Source organism: Salvelinus sp. IW2-2015, linkage group LG20, assembly GCF_002910315.2.
Source record: "Salvelinus sp. IW2-2015 linkage group LG20, ASM291031v2, whole genome shotgun sequence".
In the NCBI taxonomy this organism is placed as follows: Eukaryota; Metazoa; Chordata; class Actinopteri; order Salmoniformes; family Salmonidae; genus Salvelinus; species Salvelinus sp. IW2-2015.
Window position 1 is genome coordinate 5,226,702 of NC_036860.1, and position 16,046 is coordinate 5,242,747.

At 44.8% G+C, this 16,046-nt stretch overlaps 1 protein-coding gene across 1 annotated transcript in view; it reads left to right on the plus strand.

Moving 5' to 3' along the window:
- The first annotated feature begins 2,781 nt into the window (after window positions 1-2,781).
- LOC111980490 (axin-1) overlaps window positions 2,782-16,046 on the plus strand; it is a 29,547-nt gene continuing 16,282 nt past the window's right edge. The window contains exon 1 of the mRNA XM_070449151.1: window positions 2,782-3,761. Within this exon, the coding sequence (XP_070305252.1) occupies window positions 2,860-3,761 (902 nt within the window). The 5' untranslated portion in view covers window positions 2,782-2,859. The remainder of the gene's footprint in view (window positions 3,762-16,046) is intronic.

Sequence of the window (16,046 nt, forward strand, 5' to 3'; positions counted from 1 at the left end):
TCAAAGCATTAGGGATGGTAGGGAATGGGTGTAGTAATACAGTTATAGTAGCGACAGATTACGCTCTTTGGAAATGTACGTGCATATTACGAAACTGAAGACCGCAACACAGTATTTGTGAATGTGCGCATGATAATACTTGCACGATCTACGTGTTCACAGTTGGAATCATATCACAGCCTGTTCTTGAAAATGTGATCTTGCTATTTTGGTAAATGTGCTACTACGTAGGCTACATTGTGGTTTAATAGAATTCCAGCATCAATATTGTTACTTTTTTTTGTTTCAGTATAACGTCAGCTTCCTACATGTTTGTTACGTTGTTGCTGGAAGGCTATGTTGCTAAGTTAATTGATTCCAACTGTGTTGTTTTGGTATTGTACACAGTGAAAGTTGTGAATTCATTGTAGGCTTCGTTTTTCATTATCACCTAAGCTTTCCCCCCTGATTTTTAAATTGAACCGTTTAATTAAAGCAGTAAAGAGGGGAACTTAGATGTAAGGTTTGATATTGACATGATAAATTGCATATAATGTTGATGATTGTACAAATCATTCTGAGTAGTTGGCTGAACTAATACCTAGTGGTCAAAGCAGTTGTCATTAGCTAACGTCCACACCTACTGTGTCAATAAAGATCAAATTCTTATTTACAACGAGAGCTCCGGTAGCAGGTGCAGCACGTATAACACACACATAGGTTAAACAATATCATAGATACAACAGTCAAAAGTACACACAATGCCCAGCCAGTAAACCAGTCAGTAAGATATTGAGTAATGTGCAGCATTTAATTAAGAGGTAGTGGGAAAACACATGCAGTTATCAGTTAAAATCTCAGACAGTTTGTTTTTAAATGTACCAGTTGGCCCAAAAGAGCATAGTTTGTGTTTTTTTGAACCATGGTCCAGTCTCTAGCAGCAGGTAATTGAAAAGCATTTTCACCAAAGATACTGAGTGTCTTGGGGATTGCCAGGTTTATGTAATTGCTGGATCTCAGGTTGGTGTTGGTGGTGCGGAGTCTTAGTAGCGAGCTGAGATAAAGGGAGGCCTTGCCGAGGAGGGACTTGTAAATGAATGTGAGCCAGTGGGTTTTATGTCATACATGTAGGGATGGCCAGTTAATGAATGACTATAAGTCACAGTGATGGGGTTGGAATGGGGCACTAGTGACAAAGCTTATGGCAGAGTGGTAAAGTACGTCCAGTTTATTGAGGGTGGACTTTGGGGCCATATTGTAGATGACATCACCATAATCCAGGATGAGATTATTGTCATTTGGACCATGGTGTGTTTAGCGCTGTGTGTGAATTAAGATTTGTTCTGGTAGAGAAAGCCTATTCTGGACTTGACCTTTGCTTGAAGATTATTGATGTGCGTGTGGAATGATAGTGCCAGATACCCAGGTATTTATCTGAGCTGACATTCTAAGTCAGTTGGTGTCTAGATAGATGAGAACATTCTAAAGATATTGAGAATCTTGAAATGTAACATTTTAAAGAGAAGTACTACTCCTGCTACTAGAATTGAGCGTATCACATTTTTGTGTAGATTCATCATCACTGTCAATGTGAAAAGGAGAAATTGAGGATAGTTAGTGGTTCATTGCACTGTGATGTGTAAAAGAACCTGTCTGTCCACTCCATAGTTCCCGGACAGCCACAGGGGAGGGCCACTTCCTCCAGGTCTCAGCAGGGACTGAAAATATTTGACTCAAGGTCGTCCTCTGATATGATCAGTCGGAGTGCCTGCCTGGCTACATTCACCACACACAGCAGCCATGGTCACAGTCATGGCAGATTGGGCTCTGCCTGCACCCCACAGTTCCTCTTTGAATGTCCAGAATGCTCTGCCCTTGTCGCTCTATTTCATGCTCAGGGTCGGCTCCTGTAGTACACTGCTCAGATCTGTGTCTGTCATCAGTGGCCTCAAGTGGCGTTTTTGTTCTCTGTATCCTTTACATGACACATATCAAACATGCAAGTTTATTTTCAATAGTGAAGAGGGGCCGATGTGCACATCTGTCTCTACTTACAGGGAGAAAAAAACAAAATAAGAACATGACAGTATTAAAGAATGGAAGGAAGAGAAACCCTACTACTCGGTGTCCATGACCCTTTTCCGTTCAGTTATTTTCAGCCAGTCATTCAAAGTCAGAAATACATCCAATAGGATTGTCACGAAGCAGTTAGGCTATCTATATCTGAAATAGTGTTCTTTATTTTCACTACCTCTGTATTTTATAGAATAGATTTCATTCACACTAACATATAGCCTCGCCGCAGTTCAGAAACCCAACAATAAAAATATGTTCTAGAATCTTCTGATGTTAAGGTATTGCTGTGGGGAATCATTAATGGAACGTGCTAATCTGTGTGAACACATGACACACAGATCACTTTTTTTCGTGAGCATCGATTTCTTCAATGCCTTTTGCTTTAGGGGATATTGAATTTTATTTCTTAGTAGTCAAAATATTTTTTCAACCTTTAAATGGGTGCTATCGATGTGAGCAATGAAATAATTTATTGCATCTCTGTTTTGGCAAGATTTCTTTTTGAAATATTAGACTTGTGTGAATTCGAAGCTTAGACATAGATATGCAGCCTGCTATTATTTTCTCAGTATTGAATGGATTTCCAATTTGTCTCAAACGTTTGTTCGTTTTTACTAAGTTGTCAAAATGAGATAATAAACGTCTGAGTCATTGCCTGTGAATACGTTTACATTTTATGTGTTTAAAGTTTCCACTCATTATATATTTTTGTATTTTTCTTACAGGAGAAATTCTTTCATGGTGGCATAAGTAGAGGGGTGGATCTGATAGTTCTGCACTGTGGGCTGTACTGGGACGGGGTGTATGGACGCTGTGAAGATGAGCGTGGGCGACAAGGTGGGGGGTTACCTGGTGGATCTGGGGGGCAGCTTCACTGAGGATGCCCCCAGACCCCCGGTCCCTGGGGAGGAGGGAGAGCTGGTGTCCAGCGATGGACGGCCCTACAGCCACGGTTTCTATTCCTTCAAGAGCGAGAGCCTCAAGAACGAGGCCTCCACGGCCACGCCCAGACGACCTGACCTGGACCTGGGCTATGAGCCGGAGGGCAGTGCCTCCCCCACGCCGCCCTACCTTAAGTGGGCAGAGTCCCTGCACTCCCTCCTGGACGACCAGGATGGTATCCACCTGTTCAGGACGTTCCTCAAGCAGGAGGAATGTGCCGACATGTTGGACTTCTGGTTCGCCTGCACTGGCTTCCGTAAGCTCGAGGCCAATGAGGGCCAGGGCGAGGAGAAGAAGCTGAAACTGGCGAAAGCCATTTATAAAAAGTACATCCTGGACAACAATGGAATAGTCTCGAGACAGATCAAACCAGCCACCAAGAGCTTCATCAAGGACTGTGTGATGAGGCTGCACATTGACCCGGCCATGTTTGACCAGGCTCAGACTGAGATTCAGACTATGATGGAGGAGAACACCTACCCGCTGTTCCTCAAGTCAGATATCTATCTGGAATACACCAGGACTGGGGGGGAGAGCCCTAAGCTCTACAGCGATCAGAGCTCTGTCTCTGGGGGTGGGAAGGTTTTACCAGGGTATTTGCCCACACTGAACGAGGACGAGGAGTGGAGATGTGACCACGAGTTGGAGGAGCAGCAGGAGAGTGATCCCACTCCCAGCAACCGGCTCACTCAGAAGCTGCTTCAGGAGACAGCTTCCCAACGCGTCACCAGCACCAAGAGATTCCAGGACAGTCACGAGTACAGGTAAATCCTCTCTCGACATCCTCTCTCTCTCTCCAGTCTCTATAACTATCTAGCTTCTCTGTGCAAGTGCTGAATTAGAAATAAACTTGTCCTCCCCCCCTCTGTGCGAGTGCTGCCTGAAGTTGGAGATGAAAAGTGGCTCTGAGTTTAGCACAGCGGACAGCTTAAGATGAGAGGAATGCAGTGTAGGCAGAGGCCTTTAAGTACCTGTGATGGCGAGGCAGTGGCAGGGGTCGAAGGGAGAGCATTTGCTGGTTGTTAGAAGGTGGAGGCAGACGCTCTTTGTGTTCCCCACGCAGGTGTCCRGTGAATGGCAGGCTTTTCTAGTGGAAGAAAGGTTCTCTCAGAGAAAAGCTCAACATGATTTCTCTTTTGACTGTGGAAAATGGAGAAGTCTGGTTTAACTGCAGCAGAAAGTCAAAGGAATTATTCCCTGTCGAAGGAAATGAACCTGGCACAAAAAAAAGGAAGCACTCCCCATATTTCTCTTCTGGATGACTAAAATAGGATTGTAAAAGTACAGTCTTGTTTGTCTGTCTTCCATTCTTTAATTAATAGTAATATGATGCTTATGTTATATTTGACAGAAATCTTTGTCACAGCCTTCTGTCATTTCATTTGCGCAGAATGGGATTGTGCGATGTGACTGACTACTTAAAACTCTAATCTTCGTCCTGTTGGAACAGAAACAGCGCATCTGGGCTTTTTAGTCCACTATGCAAAGGATTAGGCCTACAAATGTTCCTGCCAAAGTCTGTGAATTAAATATCAATCTTTTTTTAAAGACATATTCACACATCTCTGAATTTGTTCCATATTTGTCACTAAGCAAAGCTGCTATCACCAGTTGTGAGAAGAATATGTGGAGGGATTTTGTGGCCGCATTTAGCCTTGCTCTGAAATATGTAAAAACACAGCATTTTTACTTTTCAGATGTGCTTAAGGATAATGTATTCACTGTTGGCATTGTCTGGTGCAGAGATTGAAGATTGCAGAATTCTATCCCTAGAAGTTGACCCACTTTTCTATCAACAGTCTTAGACAAACCTTGACATATGCAGAAGATGCAGTAGCACTCTGTGCAGAGAATGTGTTGAAGAGTTGTGCTTGCAGGGCTGAAGGACTTGAAATCCGTCTTCAATTAGCCTGACTAAAAAAGTAACGTTTCCAAGTCTTTGTTTTAGTTTAGGACTAGTGTTGTGATTTTGGAAATAGGTCTCAGAAATAGCACTTTGTTTAGACTATTGTCCTATGCTAAGGACTATTGTTTTGTCTGACTTTAGTCTATTTGGATGCTCCGAACTGCGTTTTTAGTATAGTTATAGTGTATAGGCATATATGTTTCTCATTTACAACTGGCCTATAAATGTGACAGAATGAAAGACTAGGATATTTTAAAACCACAAACACTCCCCACTCCACCCTACTTCTCACTGTGTATTCTATGGCCCCTTGATATGATTGGCTTTAATTAGTGAGAGCAGTGCATTTTTTAGGTTGTTTTCAAATGACTATTTCATTAGGTCTAGTATTTGGCGGAAATTACAAAAAGATTACCCTCCATTTTTAAATAGCCTTTTAGCATCACCCTTCGGGTTTTTGTGCAACTAAATTTTGCACCAGTCAGATGTCTTAATATGTGAAGACCAGAATCCAGGGAATTAAAAGGGAGCAGCTCTGCAGTGAAGATGAATATTTTTCCTCAGTTGTGTAGTAATGCACAAAAAATGTTGCGTGATATTTTTACGTTGTTCTCAGACAAGCAGGTGATGGCCTCAGCCAGTTGCTGTTCTTGTAGAGACAAAGCTCTCTGAATATGTTTACATGCTATGATGAGCATGAACACATATTTTATATGAAACTGTTCATTCTGAAAGACTCATTCAATTCACCCCTGACTCAGGTTCCCTGTGGAAAATTTCTCCTGGTGCCCCTCCTCTCTCCAGGTCTCCCTCGGAAAGTAGTTTAGATGGTTTATCTCAATGACAATTTCTGTTTGAACAGGTTAGATATATAGCTTCCATTTTTATATAACACTATCATCTTCAGAGTAATTGTAGAGAGAATGTAATGAGTAACTAACCTGCTAGCAGGTCTGATTCCTTCGCCTATGTTGCTGTGTAACCAATCAGTGGTGATCCAGGGGTGGCTGCAGTCCAATGTAAAGGGGAGTGACAAAGGACCAGTAATTATTCTCTAGGTGCAAAGAAATGCCCAAGTCGTTGGAACAACAAGAGGCCCTACATCTAATGCTTTGGCATTGAGCTTCTATCACTGTGCATCAGGAGGACAAGTTCATTTAGTTTTTCAGGACAAGGCTAATCAAAGGTATGGATGATGTTTTGGTGGTCTTTCTGCGAGGTATGAGTAACGTTTTGGCAAGTGCTGCTGTTGTACTCGGGTATTTCCTCATGTTCAGTGAAAGCCGTCTGGCCTACTCGTCGGTCGTAAGAAACGTGATGAAATGTCATCCATTTACAGCTGTGCACCCACACTGTCATAGCTAAACAGCAGACAAAAATCTACCATGATGAAACCAGTGTTGGTTTGAAAGCATCTCTCTCCTCCGGCTCCCTCTCTTTGCTCTCTCTCTCTGTGATTCTGTGGACATTGACATCATGGCTGCTGCTTCAATCATTAGAAGATTCTAGATCATGGGCATGAGTGCTGCCTGGGAATAATCATCAGAGGCTGCAGTAATCCGAGAGCTGCTTCCATCCGTGATCCATCCCTTTCCTCCTCTCAGGCTGAACCAGGCTGGGCTTAGAGGCTCATAAACAGATGCCTCACTACCAGTCAGTAGGATGGATGGCCATGGTTCAGGTTCTGGTAGGAGGCTGCCATTTTCCCTGTGGTGCCCTGAAGAGAGAGAACAGCCAGGTTGTTGAATTTGAAGCCCTGGTTTCTAGGAGGCAGCAGGGGAAGCAGGCTTCCAGGTCAAGGGGAAACCCTGGTAGAAAGGAGGCTTCCTGCTTGGCGCTCTCTCCCCTGCCGTGCACACTCCTTAAAACAGACTGTGGCCTCCTGCAGCTGCCCCTTTCAGTTGTATTTCCTCTCGCAACGCTCTTTCCTTTAAATGAATCCCACTCATTTGAAACCGTGGCCATAGAACGTGGTCGTTATCCACAACAACGTTGCACCTCAGCCACAAAATTTACATTTCTATGCATTGACGGCTCTTATTGATGTACTGATGTATTGATGTACGGATACTGATGTATCCAAGATGGCGTAGCAGTCGGACGTGTCTTTGTCTTGTCCTGTCCCGTGTAAATAGTCTTCGTATTTTTCGTATACATTTCGTATATATTTTAATTTCACTTTCCATCTAGGAACTGAATATACATTCCTACATTCCGCCTCACCCAATGTGGTACGGACCTGCTATTTTTTTATACTTTAGAACCGTAACCCCAATCAGAAGCTAGCCAGATAACTAGCTACTAGCTAGTAGTCAGTTAGCCACTGCTGCGGTCTTCACCCTCAACTCGGACACAGCCAGCTTCAATACCGGGCCAATACCTGCCAGTCTGCAAGCGCGATATCAACCCAGAGCATATAGGACTGCTTTTTCTCTACCACATCACCGGATTCCTGACGCAAGCTCTGGACAATTACACCGTATCATCACAGCTAGCTAGCTGCAACCGAGTGGCTACTACTGGCTAACACCTCTGTCCCGAAGCAAGCACCAGTTAGCCTTGAGCTAGCCTCGAGCTAGGCCCATCTGCCGGCTACCGAAGAGGTCTACCAGCGAATTCTTGGCTACAATACCTCTTTGCCAATTGGACTGGACCTTTTTTTTTTTTTTTGCCGACACAGAGCCCTGCCAATCCATCACAACTGGTCTAAATCAGCTACAAGCTAATTTAGCCATTTTTTTGCCGCTGCTAGTAGCTCTTACCTTCTGCACAGACACCAGCCCTGTTATTAGCCTGGATATTACTCACCAATTTACCAGCATCGGACTGTCTCTCGACAACAACGCCGGATTCCTGCCGTAATCCCTGAGCCACTACTTCTGATCCTCACAGCTAGCTTGCAGCTAGCGCCACTGCCACGAAGCTAGCACCAGTTAGCAAACACAATTCTACAATTCACAACCTCTCTTTCGCCATCCGGCTTGGACTCTCTGTCGACACGACCACGTCTGAGCAGACCCCCTCCGTCTGAGCAGACCACCCCCGGGCTACTAACTTTAAACGCCGCGTGCTAGCTTAGTGGAGGCCTCCCTGCTCCATCTACGGCTGCCCCCTGGACACTATGATCACGTGGCTACATAGCTGATGCATGCTTGATGTCCATTAATTCACGGTACTCCATTATGTTTAATTGTGTTTTATCTGTCGGCTCTGGCTTTAACTCAGGATCTGTGTGTAGTTAATCCGACCCTCTCTGCCTAGTCGTCGCCATTTTTACCTGTTGTTGCTGTGTTAGACTAGCACCCTGTTATTGCTGCTGTTATCTTACCTGTTGTTTTAGCTAGCTCTCCCAATCAAGACCTGCAATCACTTTATGCCTTATTGTATGTCTCTCTCAAAATCAATATGCCTTGCATACTGTTGTTCAGGCTAGTTATCATTATCATTGTTTTTGGTTTGCAATGGACCCTGTAGTCCACTCTCCGTACCTTCTGATACCTCCTTTGTCCCACCCCCCACACATGCGGTGACCTCACCCATTGAGACCAGCATGGCCAGAGATACAACCTCTCTTATCTCACATCCCACTGCTGCTGGCTTGCCTCCGCTGTACCCGCGCCCCACCATACCCCTGTCTGCACATTATGCCCAGAATCTATTCTACCACGCCCATAAATCTGCTCCTTTTATTCTTTGTCCCCAACGCTCTAGCGACCAGTTTTTGATAGCCTTTAGCCGCACCCTCATCCTACTACTCCTCTGCTTCCTCGGGTGATGTGGAGGTAAACCCAGGCCCTGCATGTCCCCAGTCACCCTCATTTGTTGACTTCTGTGATCGAAAAAGCCTTGGCCTCATGCATTCACATCAGAAGCCTCCTCCCTAAGTTTGCCTTACTCACCGCTAGCACACTCTGCCAACCTGATGTCCTTGCCGTGTCGAATCCTGCTAGAAGGCCACAAAATTCTGAGATATACCACTATAACACTCCGCAAGACTATAAGGGGCTCTAGCATACGAGTCTGTAACTTTAGAACGACTTTAAACTCTGGCTCGTTTCGATGGCCTGCCTTTCCAAGTCCGTGTTATCCCTCATCATCTTCCTACACCACTTTAGACTATCGTGCACCCGATCTCTTCTTACCGACGTTATCCTTGTGTAAGATAGAACTGCAAAAGGAGGCAATCTACGCACGCAAAAGCTCAGTACACGCTTCAATCAGCAACAACTAAATTGCATAAGTCTCAACGACTCTAGAACGTTCACCACTTAATACTTTCTCCCATCTCCGCTCACGGACTCATACCCGACTGTAGCCCAGACTACCTGTGATCTCCCCATTACTTCCATATCTGAGTGACCTTCATCCCAGCCACCCATCAAGTGAAAAAAACTACTCCCACCAGGTACAACCCTAAATCCGTAAACTGGGCACCCTAATAGACATTATCCTGACCACCTGCCCTCCAAAACACCTCTGCTGTCTTCAATCAAAGATCTCAGCGATCACTGCCTCATTGCCTGTATCCGCCACGGGTCCGCGGTCAAACGACCACCCCTCATCACTGTCAAACGCTCCCTAAAACACTTCTGCGAGGCAGGCCTTTCTAATCGACCTGGCCCGGGTACTCTGGAAGGATATTGACCTCATCCCGTCAGTGAGGATGCTGGTCATTCTTTAAATGTTACTTCCTACCATATTAGACAAGCATGCTCCGTTCAAAAAATGCAGAACCAAGAACAGATATACCCTTGGTTCACTCCAGACCTGACTGCCCTCGACCAGCACAAAAACATCCTGTGGCGAACTGCAATAGCATCGAAGAGCCCCCGCGTATGCAACTGTTCAGGGAAGTCAGGAACCAATACACGCAGTCAGTCAGGAAAGCAAAGCCAGCTTTTTCAAGCAGAAATTTGCATCCTGTAGCTCTAACTCCAAAAAGTTCTGGGATACTGTAAAGTCCATGGAGAACAAGAGCACCTCCTCCCAGCTGCCCACTGCACTGAGGCTAGGTAACACGGTCACCACCGATAAATCCGTGATAATCGAAGACTTCAACAAGCATTTCTCAATGGCTGGCCATGCCTTCCTCCTGGCGACTCCAACCTTGGCCAACAGCCCCGCCCCCCCCCGCTGCTACTCGCCCAAGCCTCCCCAGCTTCTCCTTTACCCAAATCCAGATAGCAGATGTTCTGAAAGAGCTGGAAAACCTGGACCCATACAAATCAGCTGGCTTGACAATCTGGACCCCCTATTTCTGAAACTGTCCGCCGCCATTGTCGCACCCCCTATCACCAGCCTGTTCAACCTCTCCTTCGTATCATCTGAGATCCCCAAGGATTGGAAAGCTGCCGCGGTCATCCCCCTCTTCAAAGGGAGACACCCTGGACCCAAACTGTTACAGACCTATATCCATCCTGCCCTGCCTATCTAAGGTCTTCGAAAGCCAAGTCACAACAACAGATCACTGACCATCTCGAATCCCACCGTACCTTCTCCGCTGTGCAATCCGGTTTCCGAGCCGTCATTGGTGCACCTCAGCCACGCTCAAGGTACTAAACGATATCATAACCGCCATCGATAAAAGACATTACTGTGCAGCCGTCTTCATCGACCTGGCCAAGGCTTTCGACTCTGTCAATCACCATATTCTTATCGGCAGACTCAGTAGCCTCGGTTTTTCTAATGACTGCCTTGCCTGGTTCACCAACTACTTTGCAGACAGAGTCAGTGTGTCAAATCGGAGGGGCATGTTGTCCGGTCCTCTGGCAGTCTCTATGGGGGTACCACAGGGTTCAATTCTCGGGCCGACTCTTTTCTCTGTATACATCCATGATGTTGCTCTTGCTGCGGGCGATTCCTGATCCACCTCTACGCAGACGACACCATTCATTATACTTCCGGCCCTTCCTTGGACACTGTGCTATCTAACCTCCAAACGAGCTTCAATGCCATACAACACTCCTTCCGTGGCCTCCAACTGCTCTTAAACGCTAGTAAAACCAAATGCATGCTTTTCAACCGTTCGCTGCCTGCACCCGCACGCCCGACTAGCATCACACACCCTGGACGTTCCGACCTAGAATATGTGGACATCTATAAGTACTAGGGTCTGGCTAGACTGCAAACCTCCTTCCAGACTCATATCAAACATCTCCAATCCAAAATCAAATCAAGAATCGGCTTTCTATTCCGCAACAAAGCCTCCTTCACTCACGCCGCCAAACTTACCCTAGTAAAACTGACTATCCTACCGATCCTCACTTCGGCGATGTCATCTACAAAATAGCTTCCAATACTCTACTCAGCAAACTGGATGCAGTTTATCACAGTGCCATTCGTTTTTGTACTAAAGCACCTTATACGACCACCACTGCGACCTGTATGCCCTAGTCGGCTGGCCCTCGCTACACATGTTCGTCGTCAGACCCACTGGCTCCAGGTCATCTACAAGGCTATGCTAGGTAAAGTGCCGCCTTATCTCAAGTTCACTGTCACGATGGCTACACCCACCCACAACACACGCTCCAGCAGGTGTATTCTCTACTGATCATCCCTAAAGCCAAAACCTCATTTGGACGCCTTCCTTCCAGTTGTCTGCTGCCTGCGACTGGAACGAATTGCAAAAATCTCTGAAGTTGGAGACTTTTATCTCCCTCAACAACTTTAAAATCTGCTATCCGAGCAGCTAACCGATCGCTGCAGCTGTACATAGTCCATCTGTAACTACACCCACCCAATTTACCTACCTCACCCCCCCATACTGCTTTTATTTATTTACTTTTCTGCTCTTTTGGCACACCAGTATCTCTTCTTGCACATGATCATCTGATGATTTATCACTCCAGTGTTAATCTGCTAAATTGAAATTATTCGATTTATTGCCTACCTCATGCCTTTTGCCACACATTGTATATAGATTCTCTTTTTTTTCTACCATGTTATTGACTTGTTTATTGTTTACTCCATGTGTAACTCTGTTGTGTTGTTCACACTGCTATGCTTTATCTTGGCCAGGTCGCAGTTGCAAATGAGAACTTGTTCTCAACTAGCCTACCTGGTTAAATAAAGGTGAAATTAAAAATTAAAAAAAAAAAAATTGGTTGGACTTGTTTTTGTTTGATAAATGTAGCATGAGGATGCCATCATGGTTGTTGTTTTTCCTCAAAGCAGTTTTTTAGAAGCTTCCGGAGCAAAGATGTGTTCTCCTCAGAGCCTCTGTTTTGAGAACGTGAATCCATTTTTACTACTCAACTGTTAAAAAAATAATAATTTTTATTGGAGGTGTTTTTGACTTCAACGGAAACTCACTTTTATTGCAAAATTGCTGACTATTCCAAATGAAGTACTTATCTGAGCTCTTTCCCTTGTTTTCTTAGTTGTTCACGTTATGACATTTCATGTTTTTGTTAGATTTGGCTTGTAAGCTAAAAGCAAATGTCATGCATGTTCTCCATGGGTAATTCAGTAGACTTCCCTTGAAGGGCAGATGATGTAATGGTTTACTGCTCACAGTGCTTATGTGCGGAAAATGCTAAAAGGGCCATAAGCATCATTTCATGACTTAAGTGCTTTAGTATTAAACTGTAATCTCTTTTCCAGTGATAAAAGCTGATAGGACTTATGGTTGATGGACAGGACAGGGCTCTCTCTGTTCAGAAAGCATGACTGGACACATGTTCTTTACGAAGATTAGACCTGTATTTATGTCCATCTTATGTTGAATAGGAAGTGAGGCATGTGTCTGTTTTTTTTCTCGGGGGAAATTTGACTCCGAGATTGTCGAGGACTTTATGGCTCTTTGCCGAATAGTTGTACGCCACCCTGATATGGTCCTGGTGGAATGTGACGGCAGTACCACTAGCCTAGGTCCTGTCATTTATAGCCAATACCCACGTTTCCAACCATAGATTTTATGTGAGTAAAGTCATACAGTTTAAAAATAAAACAGCTGTGACAGAAACAGGAAGTTTCAGTCCAATTTTATAAATGCTGACAGATACGTTGTTCGTTTGACATGGTGGGATCTCTTTGCTTTGGTAAAATGTTATTATGCGAGAAATGGTGGTGGAAATGCCTTTATGCGCAAATATTGATAGCCATTATATCGAAGTAAACTTGGAGTCACTCGATCACATGGTGTGTGGTCCTCCCACTACGACTCAGGAAACCATGCACTTTATTAGGCTACAGATGAAATAAGTTATGATGAACTTCACAGGGTGGTGAAAGTGCACGGTAAAGTGCACGGTGATGATCTTCATGCTCCTTTCCAATAAATGTTGAGGGTCTTATTCTGGTGACATGATGATCGATGCTTGACCGCCGTTTGACAAATAAGAAAATATTCTCGCTCTTATCTGTGATAATATCATCATGTAGACTAGCCTGCTGCAGGGCCTACCCGAACTGTATCTGCTGTTGGCTAAAGAACACGTACCAAGACCCGACTAGTCACATTTGCTATTTAAAGCAAAAAGGTTTTGTGGCAAAACTATTGGTAGAGTTGAAAATGCGATGGAAACGCGTTAAACATTCACATTTTATTCGGTAAGCGAAAAAGTACATTTTGTGTGCACTACGTCATCACGCACGGATTTTTATCCGCGACAATTCAGTTTGGTGGAAACACAACTGGTGGGAAAATGCGCGTATTTACCTTGTGGATTTAGGAACATTCGCATGAAAATCTCTCACCAATCGGATGGAAATCTAGTTTATATCGTCATTTTATTCGATAGATTGGCAGTCTAGTTATGACAAAATAAATGATATCTTCCGTCACGACTGCCATTGCTTTTTAAAGAGAACCATTTGTCATTTCTAGACATATTAGAATCTCATCCCTTTACTTACATAATGTAGAACTAAAAGACATTCTTCAACCACTCTCCATTATTCTCTTAATCCAAAACGATTTACCACTTTGCAATAGATTACATTTTTCTTTGTTTGGGCAGAATATGGGCTGACTAATGATAACCAGTCAGAAGTAGCCTGGGTTTGGTCTGGTCTCCAGTAAGACTGAGAGCTTCAGAGTTCCCAGCGAGGGAGCACGCACTGAACACTTTAGGGATCTTCTTCAGTTTAAAGATGAAGAGAACAGAGGCCTACCCAGATCTATAATTCATGTGAAGGGAGCAGTTTGAGGAGTGTGTTGAGGGAGGTTGAGTCAATGATGGAGGCTGTGGTGATGCGATGCCTCCAATAAGAATTGAATCAGCATCTCTACTGTACCTACCCTTAGAAACCCTCTGGAGCACATATGTCAGAGTCAAGGCCCGCGGGCCACATCCGGCCCGCGAGAAGGTTTTTTACGGCCCCTGGGATGATCTTGATTTATTATTAGAACCGGCCCGCAGACCGCAGCAAGCCGGCAGCCCGCAGATCTTTTACACGCACCAATACTACATTTCCCACAATGCAACGGTGACGCACCGAGCAGTAGGCTGCTTCATTTCAATATTTATTGGCACAGCAGTCGTCAGCATCACAGTAAAATTAACTTTCAGATACCCACAAAAATGGCAAAACGGAAGGTGGACATGAGAAACCGGGGGTTTCAAAACAAGGTGGGAGTCGGAGTATATGTTCACGGAGGTAAGCTGGAAAACCTGTGTGTCTTCTGGTGTGGAGAAAGGTGGCGTACTGAAAGAGTATATCTGAGACGACATTATAGAACGAACACGCGGCGACAAAACAAGAATATGGACATGGAACAAAGGCTACAAAAAGGCAGAGGAATTAAAACGAGCCGTCAAATCTCGAACAGGCTCTGTTCAAAAAAGCCAAATCACAAGCCAGGCTGCTGAGGCCAGTTTTATTTTGGCAGAAAGAGCGCTAAATCAGCCCGCGCCATTTTACGAGGGGGATTTCATCGAAAACTGCATGATTAAAGTTTGTGACGAAGTTTGCCCAGAAAAAAAGGCAACTCTTTTTAAATGTGAGTCTGAGCAGAAACACCATTGCCGAGAGAGTAGACCAGTTGTCCATCAATCTTAAAGAGCAGCTTGTGAAAAAGGAAAAGATTTCATTGCATATTCCTTGGCTGTGGATGAGAGCACCGACATTTCTGACATTGCCCAGTTGTCAATTTTCATCCGCGAGTGACTCCAGCCTAAGCGTGACAAGAGGAGTTTTGGCTTACGTCCTATGCATGCACAATACGGGGCATGATTTGTATGAAGAGGTCAAATGTGTAAATGAGATGGAGCTGCCTTGGAAAACTCGTGGGTTTGACAACCGACGGAGCACCTGCGATGTGTGGACACAGGAGCGGACTGTGGCGAAGATACGGGAAAGATGCAACGAGAAAACGCGACAGGTGAGCTGACAGCTTATCATTGTATCATACACCAAGGAAGCTTGTGCGAAAGCTTGAAAATGGAGCATGTAATGAGCATCATCACGCGCACAGTTAACTTTATCAGAGCCAAAGGTTTGAATCACCTGCCAGTTCAAGGCATTTCTGACGGAGTTAGAAACGGAGCATGGTGATTTGCCTTATCACACAGAGGTGCGATGGCTAAGCAGGGAAAGGTGCTTCAAAGAGCTTTCGAGCTTCGTGAGGAGATTTGTCTGTTCTTGGACAGCAAAGAAAGACACAACACAACTCCGAGACGAAATGTTTTCTGTGTGAAATGCTTTTCTGGTGACATTACGAGTCATCTGAAATGCAATGAACTTGCAGCTGCAGGGTCGGGATCATGTCATCTCTGATATGTACAGTACAGTGAAGGCATTAAAACCAACTGACTCTGTGGGAGACGCAGATGCGTCAAAGAAAATTTGAGCACTTTTCCCACCGCTGCCAGACCATGAAAAAGAAGCTCTCTACCAGTGCGTTCCCGAGCGCACAGTTGGCTGATAAAAATAGGTATGCCTTGCCGCTGACTTCGACGCCGATTTGCTGACTTTGAAGCACAAAAAAGCAGTTGGAACTGCTCGTAACCACATTTGTTGGAGTGGAAAGCTCACCACCAAACCTCCAAATGGAGTTATTTAGACCTCCAATGCAATGATGCACTGAGCAAAATATGCGCAGTGGGTGCGCGGAGTTCGCCCTTCCTCCCCGACACAATTGCCCCAGCTGCGCATCCAGCTGCTCAAACGTGATGTCTATGTTGCCAGCACAATCTCTCTT